The 16,348-nt window shown below is 42.3% G+C and overlaps 1 protein-coding gene across 1 annotated transcript in view; it reads right to left on the reverse strand.

Annotated features, from left to right (window-relative positions):
* OSBPL5 (oxysterol binding protein like 5) overlaps positions 1 to 15,744 on the reverse strand; it is a 172,568-nt gene extending 156,824 nt beyond the window's left edge. Inside the window, exon 1 of the mRNA XM_064425268.1 lies at positions 15,566 to 15,744. Within this exon, the coding sequence (XP_064281338.1) occupies positions 15,566 to 15,580 (15 nt within the window). The 5' untranslated portion in view covers positions 15,581 to 15,744. The remainder of the gene's footprint in view (positions 1 to 15,565) is intronic.
* Positions 15,745 to 16,348: the final 604 nt, after the last annotated feature.

Genomic DNA, 16,348 nt, shown 5'->3' on the forward strand with positions numbered 1-16,348 from the left:
GACTTTTTTCCCCCCTATTCCCTGAATTATTTGCAAAATCAACACACATTTTCAAAGTGTTTTGCTGATTTTCAATTGGCTATTTTTGCTCAACAAGATTCATGCACTTATAACCCTGACAAAATAACTACAGGAGATTGCTTCTTTCTGCTGCTTCCACAGCAAGTGTTTATATGCACAGAAATTAGCACATTTTTCAGAAAGGGAAATCATCCAAGAAATTAAGGAAGTACAATATGTCTTAAAAGACTAAATCTGCTCCAGTATTTTCAAAACAATATGCAAGACCTGAGGTGTGTGACTGCTACTGGCACTAGGGAGAGTCACAACATTGCAGTGGAGGTCGTTGAGACGAACATTTCAGAGACCTGAATTCACTAAGCTTTAAACTTGATTTAAACCAGCACTGCCCTGCAAGAGCTTACAGCTCCCTGGGAGTACAGAGGAGAAAGCAAACAAACAAAACCAGTGAAGAGAAAAACCTCTGAATAGCAAAGGCAATATGTAAGGGAAAGTTAAGCAGAAATGACAGTATTATTTTATTCATTGCCTAGAAAATTGGCAGTGATCAAGGTGAGGCTTTTTAAAAATGGCTAATCTGAGTTGTTTTAAATTAAATTCACCTCTGGTATGAGCTGCAACTATATCTACATGCATTTTGACAGACAGACTAAGTTGAACCCTTTTTATAAGCACCTAAGCATATGTGGTAAAGAATTAAACACTTGGGGTGAATTACAGGTATCTATAGTTATATAGTCAATAGCATAAAAACCCAATTAATGCACAGCAACACAAACCTTGAAAGAGTAGTTAATCCTGTTTTAAAAAGGGTATCACTGGTGGCTACAATGGTTTGCCCTCTGGAAATGCTCACTCTCACTGACTATGGGAAGATTCCTACCAACGAAAAGTCAAACTAAAGTTAAATAAAGCAGTGTCTCAGTCTGGCAAAGTAAAATAACTTCTGTAGAGTTAAAATTTTGTCTGGAAGGCTTTTCTCAGATGGCATTTTAGAATTAGTTTCATTAAAATGAAGATCATTTCATGATTGATTTCAATGGGATTACATTCCCATTAATGCCAAACATTTTGAGAATGTTGTAGTTTTTATATTCAAGTGTAAAATCACTTATCCTTAAGGGAGTGCTATCAGAAAGAGAGCTGAACTTCCTCCAGTGATTTAATTTGGTCTGCAACAAATCTCACTAAAAGAGACAGTTATATCCTGGTTATTAAGGCTTTCATGCAGAGGTTCACCAGATTTCACATCCCTACAAGAAGACTCTGTTTAACTGAAAGGATTTAAAGCAAGTCCTCAAAAAGGGTGCATGCAGAAACTGGTTTAAGTGCTTTTTACCAGCAAGGCACTACACAACACTGCCTGGCATGTAGCTATACAGACTGACAGCCATCTGAGAAAGAGCTGGGTATATGACCTGATTTTATATTTAATTGGAAAATTGTCCTTCTTTTGCCAAACACTTCTTCAACATCCTAAAAACAATCACATAAAGGAGGTAAAGCTGGCTTTTCCTGTAACACAGTGAAAAAAAAAGATAAATTAATTCTTGCTCCACTGTTGACTTACAAATGCAGCAAAATTCAATCTCTAAAACAGTAAACTCAGAAGACACAAGGACTTCCCAAAGGGAGTCATAGTAGAGTTTTCCTTCTTCCCCATCCTACCTGCTCCAGAGCCAGCCCTTCAATCTGGGGCAAGTACTGAGAGCAAACAGTGATAAAACCTCCTTGGCAGGATTTTCTCTTCTGTGAATGGCCAATATCTCAATTGTAATCTCAAAACTGCTGTGAGTTGAGGACAGCTATCCTAGCTTCCCACCACAGACTGCACAGGGCCATGGAGCACACCCAGTCACACCAGGGCTGAGATTATATTCTACCACAGTGAGTTTTTACTTTGTTAAGTAAACTATGACACTGACAATTGTCTAATAAAAATACTTCTAGTGTGAGGCCAAAGAAGAGGGTTGCATGTTTAAATGTCATGGCTAAGGGTATACACTGTTCTTCAAGGCAGAGGGAACACGAGGTGAAAAGAAGCTAAAAATCAAGCTGCAAAAATATTAGTGCTTCTAGGCATGTCCAGAAACAACTAAAGAAAGGATTGTGTTTTGCTTGATAGAAGGGCTCAGCTGCCCAAATTAAAAATAACTGAAATCCAGTTCTCTCAATTTACTTCACTACATTGCTGGCTTTATCTATGCCTGGCTTAAATCCTGAAGTAATTGGAAATCATTTAAGTAGAATAATTCATGTTTCTAGCACTTGAGAGTTCAGTTTGTTGAGTTTATAAGAGTTTTTGCAAAAAGCTTACAGTGGGCCTAAATTTACACATTTGGACCTTTGCTGGGACCAGTGTCTGAGCACAGAGTGGTGTGTTCCCTCTGTGGACACCCCAGGAAACCACAAGGCATAAAATGAGTGTGTGAGAACTGATGTTTGACATTCCTAGGCCAGGGGCCAACCTGGCAAGCACAGCACTTGCAAGGCCCAAGCAGAAAAGGTTTAAACTCTACCTTAGCAGCTGCAAGGGCTTTTGAAATCCTATCCTCCAGAATTCATAACCTATTTCTTCTCAGCTTCTGGCAGAGCACACACTCCTCTTGTTAACAAAGCAAAGCACCTCCAAGGAATTCACAGCCACTGGAAAAAAGTCTAATGTAAAGTAGCAATTTAATTTACAGAGCTCTTGATAAAGGCCTTTAACTGTGGGATATGACATAAGGCTGTCACTAACAAGACAACACACTTGACCATGAACAAGGTGTTTATAAAATTCCTTGACTACAAATACAGCAGAGCCAAGGCAATGAATAATTGTGCTCCTGTCTGGGCATCTTGCCCACTCCCAAAATTTGATGCCTTTGGCCCTCCTGCTCCTTTTGCAGGGTGTACTGGCACTGCAGGCAGCCTTCCTTCCTGTCTCAGTCCCCTCCAAAGTGGAACCTGGTTCCAATTCCACATTTGCTGAGGCATGTGGAAAGCAGCAGCTGCACACACCAAAAGGCCAAAAAACCCAGATCCAGCTACTCTGGGTAGTCCTGGTGAGCTGCCTCCTGGAAATCACTAGTAACCTACACAAAGATATATCCTAGAAAAATAAAGCCTGTCATCTTTAAAAACAGCCCCTGACACTGACTGCCACACCTGGGAGCAATGAGCAGGTGTATGGAAAAGAAGCAAGAGACCCAAATGGGCCTGAAACAAGGTGAAATGCTTCCTCAGAAAATACTCCAGACTGTTCAGTGGATTTTGGATTCATATTCAAAGTCTGCTAATTTACACAAATCCCGATCTTTCTGCAATTCATATTTGGTCATGCTCAACTCTGCTAATATTAAGGATACCATTTTTTTCACATCGGGTCCTCAAGTTTGTAGCAATTGTAGACTCCAAGACTTCCCTTCAGCTTTCCATCCTTAATTTTGTAAGATTGTGGAAGACTTGGAAAAATACTAGTTGTTTTATGCCAGAATAAATGAAGGTCACTGGCTATGAGGAATCAACTTGTTACCAAATTTATTTGTGTACAAAAAGAAGGATCCAGACATAAGTATTAGACATAAGACATATTTCAAGAGAAAATTAATAGTAAACATCAAATATTTATTAGAACTCTATAAATTATGTATAGAGTTGTTTCTGTGAGGCCAGAAATCATCATTAGTCATAGTCTGGCTTTTTGTTTGGAACAAGGCAGAAAATGTCACTGAACTCATGTATATGTATTTTATATTTTAAAAACCCATACATCATATTTACTTAGCAATTGTAAGAGGTGAAGTGTCCCCACAAGCACTGATAAGTTGTTTCAGTGATTGATTAGCCTTTTTCATGTAAAGATTACATTTATCTGCTTATCCTCCACCCCCAGTGCTGACTCCCATGCAGCAGAGCCTCAGATGTGCTGTTGCCTCTGATAAGAGAATCCTCAGCAGGATGCACAGCTGGGCAGGGATGGGTGAGGTAAACCAAGCACTACCAGCAGCACAGCCTCCAGATACTGTTCCCCTCCTGACCATGTTGTTCTTGTAATGCAAGCTAACTGGCCCACATTTGGGGATGATCTAAGGCAGTTGTACTGCTCCTGGCACCCAGAAACAGCCAAGGGAAGCAATTTGGGTGTTCCTACACGGCATCCTCTCATGGCAACATACACTGCCAATATCCACAGGCGGCAGTCGGGTGGCATGGGAAAGGAACTCCTCCCAGCACATTGGCAGGAGGCAAGACACCTCCCAAACTACAGTTTTTGGTGAGAATACTCTAGAAACCAGCTGCACCTGACTTCTTTCCCCATGGTACAGCTCAGCTGGTTCAAATGCCTGAGGAGAACTCCCTCCTCTTCTTACATCATAGCACAGAGAAGTGGCCATGTAGAAACATCTCATTTTCTTCCTGCACCCACCTCCAACTGAGCCAGACAACCCTGGCTCAGCAAGGACCTTCTGCTCTGTGCTGCCTCTGACCCACATCTCATCTGCTGCCAGTGCTTCTGCTGCTTCCTTCCAGGTCACTGCCCTGCCTCTAAAAGCACATTCCCTCCACCTTCAAAACCTTGACAGAGTCTGAGTTAAAACAGCCACTGTCAGCACTCACTGCTGGCAGCCTGACTCTCAGGTGACAGCAAAGCAGGCAGTGCTAAAGCTTTCCTTTCTCCTCCCAGCTCCTGCTCTATGGACATGTTTGCAGTAATCATAAAAGCCCAGGCACCTTCCCCATCACCGTTCAAGATATTCGAGCAGCACAAGAAAACGCCCTTTCCTCTCTGAGGAAACTGCTCCTGAACATCTGCTCCCTGCTCATCCTCACTGCTGCCCAAATAGACTTGTGTAACAAAAGCCAATCAACCTCCTAGGTTGCTCCTAGACTTGTTCCTAGAGGAGTCAAAGAAGACATGATTTGGTTAAGTCACAGTCTGATTGCAGCTCTGAATCTGTCTAGATCCATCAGAACTCCTGACGAAATCTTGTTCCCATCTATTTAGTAGATTATAATAGCAAATGTGTTTCCAGCCAAGCATTTTTAGAGGAATGTTTCTCTGCAGACCCTTTCAAGGGAAGAACCCTCTGACATCTCTTTGCTCAGGAGGATCTGAGCATACACTGCACCCTTTTGTGTTGCATCTGACCGATCCTTGTGCATGCCAACCCAGATATCCTCTCTTCAGAGGGGTGCCATTTTCTTCTCTTTCCCAGAGATTCTGGGGATGTGATCCAGCTGATACACACAGTCAGTATATGGGACTCTCCCTGGAAATACAATAACATGTCTCCAGTCATTTCAGCTCTGGCAGCTCAGATAAATCTTACTCTGCATCCAGCCATGGCCAGGACAGAAATGCCTTTTTCAGAGGAAGCTGATGAGCTTGGCAAACCAGATTCTCCTACATCACGAGGGACAGGGGATGAACAAATCCCACGCTGGCAGAACAAGGAGCAACAAAGCAGAAAGCTGCAGATATCCTGCCAGTGATTTTTTGATGGTTGAACTCGGGGCCAAGCTGGACAGGTTTGTCTCAGCCTTGCTCTGCAGTCTGGGCAGCCTGTCACACCACCAGACTGGTGATATATTCTCAGCACTGGCCCTTGATCAAACACTCCTGTCATTTCCCTGGGCCAGTACTCTAACATCTGACCAGAAATGCCTCTTTTACCACATGGAAATGACTGCTAGCTACATAGAGTTAGTCTTGCATATTTGCTAGTTATGGTTAAGGAAATTAGGCAAAAAATGAGGGTTTTTATGTATACTGTCAAATCAAAAATGTCTTTGGTTTCTTTTGGGGAGGTGAGGGACAAGCCATATTTAATGCTACATTGTTTCCCTTATGAAACCCTATTTCATTCTTGTGTAATTTTGTGAAAGAAAATTGGTTAAAGCTCCAAATGGCCCAATTCTCTGCTGCAGAAAAATGGTAACTAACTTCTCTGCGAGCACCATGTATTTACTTACAGTTGAATGCTGGTGAAATGGCATTTGTCCTTACAAGTGACCAAGAGATGTCACTGATACCTTCCACAGGGCTGGGTGCCCACCAGGTGGTGAACTCAACTGGCTTTGGCAGCACCCACCAAATGATGCTACGTGAAAGTCCTGCATTTCAGGCTTTTGAGGTACTTTTTTTTTCAAAGCTTTAGATATTCCTGTTATTTTGAGGACAAAGACAGCTTGCCTCAGCAGAGCTAACAGGTCAGGATGACTGAAAGGATGCCCTTCAGGGATATTTTCTAGTAAGTGAAATAGCCCTGCAAATGGCTTATTAAAGTGGCATCAATTTAGCAGTGGTTTTTAAAGTAGAATTTTGTATTTCAGTTTCCCATGTGAGGTTATGCATTTCTGGTTTGTGCTCAAGGAGGAGGAGGCAGTTAAAAAAAAAAAAAAAGGAACTGAATATTCATGAGCAGGATAAAGTAACATCCTTCTCTTGAAGCAATGAAACCAAACAAATTTTAATGGGATTTTACTTCATCTCATGTAGTCTCAATTATCTATTATACAGTGATATTTTCTTTTTAAAATGCAAGATATTTCATTTTTAAAAACCCCTTTTCTTAGTTTTTCCTGAATTTGTTTTACTCTTCCTGGTAGCCAAATAAATATATTACTGCTTTATTGAAATAAATTAAGTCTCAGTAATAAAGATATTGGGGGAAAATTAGTTTCATTTTTTGTAGGAGTTTGAGTTTTTTAAAAAGATAGTTATTCACTGAGAAATTTGACAACCTATCTTTGAGCAGAGGGATTACAATATTATTAACAGATTATGTTTGTTTTGCTGTCCCCACTGATCATGTCTCCCCAAATTTGCTGTGTTGACAGCAAATGTAAGATCCACAAAAGGGACCACACTCTTTTCCTGCTTAACTACCACAGCCACATCTGCATCCCCTTCTCTCTAAGCACTGCAGACAAGGTGTCTTGCCAGGAGAAGTGATCAAGTCTTGAGGGACCCTGTGCATTGATGCAGCACCTCCTTATCTCCCACAGACCACCTAACAGTGGTCCACCACACATCTCTCCTCCAGTGTATCCTCTTACTCCCTTCTCTATCCACCAACCACCAGAGGCTCTGGAGGATCATGAACTTGGTGGTTGCAAGCACAGTCATGCCACAGCCTTCCTCTCAAACTTGTCATAACCTGTTTGCCTTTGAGAGCTGTCCCTCTGTGCTGAAGTTTGCTGAAATGTTAGTGCTTCATGGACAACAGAATCACAGAATGGTTGAGGACAGAAGGGATCTCTGGAGGTCACCCAGAGCCCCAGTCATACCCTGCCATGGTTCTGCAAGCAGATGGAGGGTCCCTGCAGCCACGGACCAAGGAAGCTCTGCAGCAGACACCTTCTTCTGTGTGCAACTGATTCATGAACCCATTGTTTTTAGGAAACTTTTCAGGGCTATTCCTTTTGCATAAGGATTACATAAGCTTCAACTTCCTAGGAAACCGGGCTAAAAAAAATGCAAAGCATAATGAGTGTCACAGCCAAGATTAGAGCCTGCAGGCAGGGATGTGTAAACCAAATGTGTGCTGTGAAGGAAGCAACAGTGTAACTGAACCCAACTGGCTCCTTGTGATCTCCTGAGAATCTTTCCCAGATTTTAGATTTCTGATGGGCTCTCTAGGATTCAGGAAGGAGTAAATCTTAGGTTTAGTATCAGAACAAACAGCGCCTGGGCACAGAAGAACTGAAGGACTTGCTTTGATTTACAGGCACTGTCACATTCTGTGATAATTAATTTCATTACCAGGCCTGATATGAATCTCTCATTACTAAAGGAAAGTGCCAGAAATAGCAGAAATTGCTCTCATTACACATCTGCTCCGCCTAGACTGATAAATACTCTGCTCTCATGCTGGCAGGACTGCCAGTGTCAGGACAGCAGCTGCACCCCTCACTATGCTGGCAAAATGAGCTTCCTTACAGACCAGCAAAGGCAATGTACTGTGAAGCTGTGTGTGAGGACCTGTGCTTTTAAGGATAAGGAACACTCTGCACAGCAGCCAGCTGACCTACATTTACAGCTGAAGATGTAAAGCTGACCCACAGGGACTTCTGTCTAACCTACAAACAGAGAAGGAGGGCTACTCAAGCAGACTGTGCCTTTTAAAACTATAAACTGAGCAGGAGCAGCAGCACGGGGACAGGCTTGTCCTGCTCCCACGTGTAAGAAGCAGCCCAGTTCAATGTACCATGGTAAGCCACTGCCAGCAGGGGAGCACATCCCAGGATAACTCCTACCACCTCGACATGCCTTGCTGCAGGGAGGAAAGCACAGTTTTGCTACATGGAGGCAAACAGAGTGAGCAGAGAGATGGCAGCCTGGGCTAAGCTGGGCAAACCAGGCCCTGGGGTCTCATTGCAGGCAGTAAAGCTGCAGCAAAGCCAGTGCTGCTGTGCTGTCTCTGCTGCCAAGCTCATGGTGTCAAAGCTCACACAAGGAGCAACACTGAGCCACAGACACAGCTCGCCACGTGAGCGAGGGCAACCTTCAAAATACAAAGGGGACAAACAGTGCATTGTAGGGTTGCTAGGCCATAAAGAGAGAAGAGGAGGAGAGAGGGGCACCTTTCCCAGGCACAGTGGTGATAGTTGCATCGGCAGAAGAGAATCACACACACTTCAGACAAGATTTTTAACCCCATCAAACAAAGCAGCTCTGTTGAGATCAGCATAGTGCTGCTCCACAGTGTATGAGGATCTTCCCACTGGCATGAATCAGCCTTTATCAAAAACAGGCTTCCACTTAATTTGCTGAGTCCTTCCCCCAAAACACTGATTTTTCTTGAACAGAGCATTCCCTGTCCCACTGTGGAGCTGCAAGGTCACATGACAAGTAAAGAGTACATCAGCTCCTTTTCCACTGCTACAGTGGTAAAGGAAAGATGTAAAAAGCAAAACTGAGTGTTATTACAAGGCAAAATTGCATATCCTAAGCCCACCTATTAAAGACAGACTGCAAGTGTTAATTAAGCCTATAGTTAAATTACATCACACCATTTCATCTCTAAATGGCAGTTCTATGCTTTGGAATTTTATGAGACAAAACCAGAGCAAAGAATAGCTCTGCTGGGCTCTGTAAATGTATGTAAATAACCACAGAAGGAAAAATCATTAATAAAGCCTGGATAGAAAGACATCTCCCAGATTACTCAGTATTAATTTCCTTTTCATTTCATTTTGCAGAAATCTAACCATCTTTCACACAGACAAGACCTTTCCTGGGACTGTGCAGATGCAATAACCTGGGAGCCAGGGCAGCTTAACTGCAGCCCAGAGGAGGGATTGACTGCTGAGACACATCCACGTGTCTTACTTGAGACTCAGAGCTTGTGTTGGTGCAAGTTGCTGCAGTGAGTATCTATATTTATCACACACTTGACTGGGTCATGTTTGTTAGCTTGGTTTTCATGTAGAAGTCACCTCCATGTAGGATCTTCAGGGCATTTCTGTGACATCCTGATGGAAAGGGTGATGCCTCTGTATTGGAGCCAGCATGGACATCAGCATGAACACAAACCATTCATGTTTTCATGCATCATTTTTTTGTTCTTCCACCCAGCCAGAGCCTTGTATTATAAAAGGGGGGTAAGAAATTAAATTAATACTTCCTTTTTTTATATATTAAACTTCGGTGTCCACCATATTAAATAAGATCAAGAAGAATGAGGTTTGGTTTGCAGACCAAACAGGAACATTTAATATAAAAACCTAATCTGCTGTGATAAAACTCCCATTTCCTGTATCATGGATTCTGGAAAATAAATCAAGTCACAGAATCATGGAATCATAGAATACCTGAGTTTGAAGGTATCTATAAAGACTATTGAGTCCAACTCCTGGCCCTGCACAGGGCAAGTGTTCACTGTTCCTTTGTTGAGACAAGTGCATTTTCCTACCATGCTTTTTTCCAAGCACAATCTTTTCTATTACAAAGTTTGAGGCAATTACCCATGACTGTCCCTGACAAATCTTATCAGTTCAGCAAGTCAATTCCAAATTTTACTCCTCACCGATTTCAGCAAGTTCATGATCAGCAATGCTTTTTGGTCAAAGTTTGGCCCTTTTTACTTGTAGGAAATAGACATTTCTATTCATTCAAGGAAGATGGACTAGAAAAACATTTCAAAAGTGATTACAGGATTCAACATCATAAGCCCCTAAACCACTTCTAAAAGCTAGAAGGTCAGAGGCTTTAAAGCTGCTTTTGACAACTTTTAAATATTTTACCCTAATCTTGAGCTACAGCAACTTACAAGAACCTGAGGAGATGACAGATCATTCCACAGGAAGGAACAGCCTGTCAGACATAATTTTTGTTGGTTACCATCTCCTCTAAGAACAGAGGTATTGACCAGCATATATTCCATATGGCAAATTACATATTCACTAAAACCTGTGCACTCATCTGGATTTATGAAACATTGCAGAACTCTCTCAAGGGAAACCAAAATAACTATTTTGTGTTCTAGTCTGAAAATTACATGCCTGTTTTCCTCAAAAAATTCTTTCTAAGAAGTCAGCTGAAAAGAGAAGCCAGATATGCTGGGGAAATATTTTCTATATTAGCACTAAAGCAGCAAATTAAATCATTATACAAATTTGAAAGTCATCCCATCCTCCCCCCACCCCCTTCAGTTACTTATGTGGTGATCAATTTGTTCAGCTTTGTGCCTTGTACTAGCTGTCCATTGTGAGAGCCTGTTTTAGCCTAGATTCCCACAAGTGGCCAATGGTTTCTTCACCAAAGGAGCAATGCCCATCTGAACACACTCAGACAGCCATGTTTCATCAAGCACATGGCTTGATGGTACAGAAATGCACCATCTGCTTTAGGGTTTAAGCTTTCATATAGTGCCCATCTTTTGCAAAAGGTTAAGGGGATACAAGTCTTTGCTTTTATGGGGTCCTAGGTGAGTGAGTTTATGCACTTCTGCCATCTTCTGCTGCCAAAGCAAAAGCTGAAACTACTCTGGGGGTGCTGACAGTGTTGCAGTTACAAGTGGCCACAGGTTGCTGTCTTACTGATGAAACTTTCCCAAGGGGAGTCCAACAGGCTTTCCCTTCCCCCTGCTTCCATCCTGCATCTCCTTATCCCTGGAGGTTCACATGAACACCGTGAGGGAGGAAAACTCTTGTGTTTGGTGAAGTAGAAGTGTACATCCACACATGCTTTGTAAACACTTCAGTTTACATTAAAGGCATGAGCTGTATGTAATCATTACCATTTTGTGGTAGGAACACCCAGAAAGGCCCCAGACACTGTCTGCCCACTAAAATCAGAGTGACAGCAAGAGCTACACCATTAAGGGAGGACATGAGCTGCTCTGGAGAGGTCCTGTCACCCATCCATCTGTTGCAACTGTGGGTGTAGAAAACAGCATGTCACCTAGCTCCTGTTTTCTTCCAGACTGCAGTGCTCTGCAGATAATAATGAGCAAACTTCAGCAAGCTTTGCTTTCCAAGATGGTATTTCCATGGAGATATTCCTGAATGTCTCCAGCTGGTGTCCTGGCTATGGATTTCAGTTTTGCTTCTAAAAGGTCTGATAAATAATGTGATTAAAAGCAAATAGGTTGTCTTTATTCCAAGGGATGTGTGTATCAGGCTGGTGGGTTTTTTGATGATACATATTTCTCACACACAAAGAAATTCTAACTTTGCTTTGTGTTGCTTTCTTAATTTCTTCTCTGGTTAGTTTTTACCTATCCCTGCATGCCAGGCTTCCTGAAATCTGGATTATGCACCATGGAAAAGCCATCCTCATATAGTCTGTGAAAAAATGGAATTTGTAAGTGGGGAAAGACCTTCCTGGTTTTATCCAGTGTGATTTGGAACATGAGGAGGTTGCTGGCTGTGCTGTTGAGGTGGGCACAGGATGCTCCAAGCCTTCAGTCTGGAAAACTATGAGCTACCTAGGGTACCTTCTGGTAGTGTCCATTCCCTTACTCGAGACAATATTTTGCTCAGAAAGCTGAGATCAATTGTTAGGTTCTGTACTCCTTGAAAATAAATGTCTTACTGTTGCAGAAGCTGCAGAGCATGTGATCAAAGGATGCCATATGGGCCATTTATTAACAATGAAAAATGGATGCACCATTTGTCAGGCTGTAGTTGAAACGGAAGAACAATTCCAGTTTTCACTCCCACTGTTGATCTGGCTATCTGTATCACAGAATATAAACAGTTTCTTGCCTTATTATTTCTAGCATGAATCCACAGCACATTAAGTTTACACATGGATTCTGAGAGTAAATATTTCATGTTATGACTCAGTAACATGCTGGTATATATGTAAGCATATTGCCTGCCAGCTTCCTACTTACATACATGTTAATGGGATTATGTTTATATACACATACAGAAATACAAATTCACATCCAAGCTAACCAACCAACTCAACAAAGATAAAAATAAAATCACTGCAGACAGTTAACATGTAATTCCGAATTTCAAGTGTTTTAAAATACTATTGCAATTTGCAAGTCCACATTCTAAATGAACATGCTGTAAGAGCATTACATAGAAACTATTTTAAAATGTCAAAATACAAATCAATGTCTTTCCCCTTCCTTAGCTCAGGTCTTAAGCTAAAAACAAAACATTTCCAGATAAAAGCTTTCTTAAGTCAAAGAATCATAGTTTTCTCTTGGTTTCATTTCTGCAGAATTGCCAAATACAATCATTAACATAGATCACAAGCTTTTTATTTTTAGTCGCCTCCTCTTTCTACTTTTCTCCATTTTCTCCCCTCAAAGTTAAATGTCTAGAACTACCCTTATCTTTTATCTATTCCAACAAAACTGAGAAACTTGCAATATTTCAAGGCTGAGGGAGTCAATCAGGGTGCAAAGCACCACACCAGACTGAGAGCAGAACAGGAAAAAATCTGCTGTTCTGTTGTGAGGATGGCTGCAGTTATGGCCTTCCCTTTGGTACAAGCTGAGGGCCAGGCCAGGAAAGGGCAATTCATCCCATGTGACTGATCCTCATCCTCTGCCCTGCCACAGGGCCCTGGGTCACCCCTGCTTCCCTGGGACTGCTCACAGAGACCACCAACACAGCTCAGGCACAAGGAGCATTCCTTGGGTATCCATTCCATGGTGCCCAAAGTGAAGACACCTCTACCTTTGGCTTGACAGTGACAGAAATCACCAACATTTTGCCTGTTGTAGCATGTAGAGTGATGGCAAAGGCTCAAAAATAACTAAGCAGCCTGTATTCAGCTCTTTCAAGATTACTATTTTTTTTAACACATCAGCAGCACATCAGTAACAGGTTTTCAAAAAGTCCTTTGAATAATCAAGAGAATCACTCATTCCCCTCCAAATAAATTGCATCCTGCTTGGTGGCAAAGATCCATTTCTACCTCGGGTTACCTTCCATGCATCTCATTTAAATCTTAAACCAGCAAAATTCACATCTTCACTCACTTTTCCTCCTTTTTTTCCCCCTTTTCATTATTACAGCTATAACAGCCACAGATTGTAACTTCATAGATGCATGTCTAACATTAATACAAAAGCTTCTCCAGGAGGACAAACAGGTACTGAGCTGGTATGCCAGTACTATGCTTTTCACATTTGTTAAACTTAAATCTTAACCTGAGATAAGTTCTAATTCAGAAAATCCCAGGAAATCACAAACACATCTATAAACCAAGGTATAAAACAGCCTCATCTTCCATATAATTACAGAGCCTGTGATTTCTGGAAGGGATGTTTGGAATCCAATGAGTATGAATGTCAGCTTCCCATGGCTCCCTTGGAAGCCTCAGCCAGCAAGAATAGGAACAGGAATGGTGCAGAAACACAGGAACAAGCAAAAACGTAGTTTAGACAATTTACAGGGCCAAATAAATGTTTAGAAGACATTTAGAACCAGTTTGTCAATGCTACTTGGTACAAATGCACAAAAGTCAAACTAAACCATATTTGCTGCATCATTTCTATTAATACAAGGTCCTAATTCATTCTCATAACCACAGGTGGTAATAGGGCCACATAACTTCATGGACTGCCATGCCACTTGTCATGGGAGCCAGTTCAGAAGTTATTTACTTCTGAGCTGAAACAGAGATGGAATTCCACCAAATGAGGCCTCCCCTCTACCCCACTTGGACATAATGGGGAGATTCCTCCTTACAACTACAGCTGCAAATCAATGTTCATGTCTGTTCTGCACCTACAGACTTGGCCTTCCCACTCTGTCCTCTCCCCAGAGTACTCAAAATGTAACTTCAACACAGCTTGGAAAGGCAGCTACATTCCAAGAGGCTGTAGCCAGCCCTATGTCATCCATTTCAGACTCCCTATGGAACCCATTGCATCCCAGTATGGTACTGCAAAGCTATTCCAGCCAAGGAAAATCATGAAGTTGCTCAGGCTCCTCCTTGGCCCTCAGGAAGAAGAATGAAGAAAAGCATCACTGCCATCAACAGTTGTGCTACTCACAGCCATAAGTATGGGAAGTTCTAGCTGGGGAAGTCTTTGGGGACTATGTATAGCTTTACTCAACTTTAATTTAGCTCTGAGGAAGGTAAGCTACATTGTCCCAGCACTATGTTCAGCAGGGATCTGTTTGCAGAAAACACTGACACCCCACTTCCTGCAACACCTCTCCTAAAAAATCCTTGCGAAATATTAGAGAGAGGTATTTTGAACCAGTACAGTGATAAAATGTTGTTTCCCAAAGCCGTCAAAAATACACATTTTCAAACTCCACTCCAAATATCAGGGGCGCTGCAGGTAGTTAGAGTGAAACTCAGGTTATTTAGTATCATTTTTGAAGCAGCAGGTATGATGCACTCTCAGGATTAACTGCATCTTTGTATATTATAGGACTGCTGCAGTCTAAAAAGCTGCATTCCTTCATTTGGTTCCAGTGCTGCTGATCAACCATCAGTTCCTTAGGTAGCAATATTTTTGGGGGCTCTTCAGAAATGTTTATCTGTAGAGCTGTTTGCAACTGATGTAGGTGCAATGCAGTATCCTGCCACTTTGAGCACCACACACTTTGGGGGCTACATTAAAAACATTCCCTTCCTTTGCTCTGCCCTATTTTTGCTCTGTGGCAAAGCACAACTTGCAAAATGATCCATAGCATCCAACTTCACAGAAGTTACCCTTAAAGAAAGGGCAAGATTAATCAGCAATTTTAAAAAGACTTGAGCAAATATTAGCAAGCAGCTCTGGTATTTTGAGTTTCCACTAGCAAAATAACAAAATCAAAGAAAACATTTTAATATCAACATCTCGCAGCTGCATTTTGCTCTCTCATGGCTAAAAGCTTAAAATCAATGGGTTGCAGCACAGGAAATAACCAGAGTAGGACACAAACACAGTGTTTTAACTCAGATCATTGCAACAGTTAATCGAGCATTTTGTGACAGCAAGCCATTTACCAAGTACATTTTCACATAATTAAGCAGCAAACGAGACACAGTCCACAGGAGCCGCACATTTAATTGTGTCAGCAATCAGATCATGAAGCACTTTACGCATATAGACGCGGCTGTACGGACCTGTGATTCTATACTCACCGTGCAGCAAGGCATGGGTGTTACGTTGGTCTCCAAACAATTGCTTTAGAGCCCCAGGCAGAGCAACCTTCCTCTCACTCTCATCTCGGGCAAGTCAGTGCTTCTGGAAGGTGGCCAGGCAAGATCAGATTCATCAGCCAATAAAATTGTCTAAAGCTGCCGTTCCACAGGAGACCGTTCCTCCGGCTGCAGCCTCGGGAGCAGCCAATAAAGGAGAAAATCAGCATCAGAGTGCAGGCGAGCATTTTGCCCCATGCTAAGGGTCTGCTTGCCAAAACTCCAGCTTTCCCCTGCCCGTGCTGCTGCACAGAGTCATCCTGCATGAAAAACAACTTGCACTTGGCTTGCCTAGCTAAAAAAGGTGCACAGATATTGTAAACACTGACAAGGGTAAAGGAATCAGTCAGGCAGGTGCCTCATGAGCTGGGAAGCAATACAGTGGCATTTGGAGCTGTGGATTCATGCTGCTGGAGGGGTAGCACAGCAGATCCAGTTTTTTGTGGACACTGCTCACAAAACATTGCTTTACTCAAAGGCAGACAGTTCATGGTGGGCAAAGTGGAGACTGTGAAAACCTTACCCCTATTTTATCTTCCAGAGCTGGACCTGCTGCAGTGGCTGCGGGAAGCCGTCCTGTCCTCAGCCCCACGTGTTTGCCCTGGACTTCATTGCCATTCAGAGGAGCCCTTGATTTCACCCTGCCAGTCCTACAGCAGCAGCAAAATATCCCAGTATGCAACAATGCTTTGCAGAGCAGCTGTCTGACATCCCAGGATCCTTAGG

Source organism: Passer domesticus, chromosome 6 (assembly GCF_036417665.1).
Source record: "Passer domesticus isolate bPasDom1 chromosome 6, bPasDom1.hap1, whole genome shotgun sequence".
In the NCBI taxonomy this organism is placed as follows: domain Eukaryota; kingdom Metazoa; phylum Chordata; class Aves; order Passeriformes; family Passeridae; genus Passer; species Passer domesticus.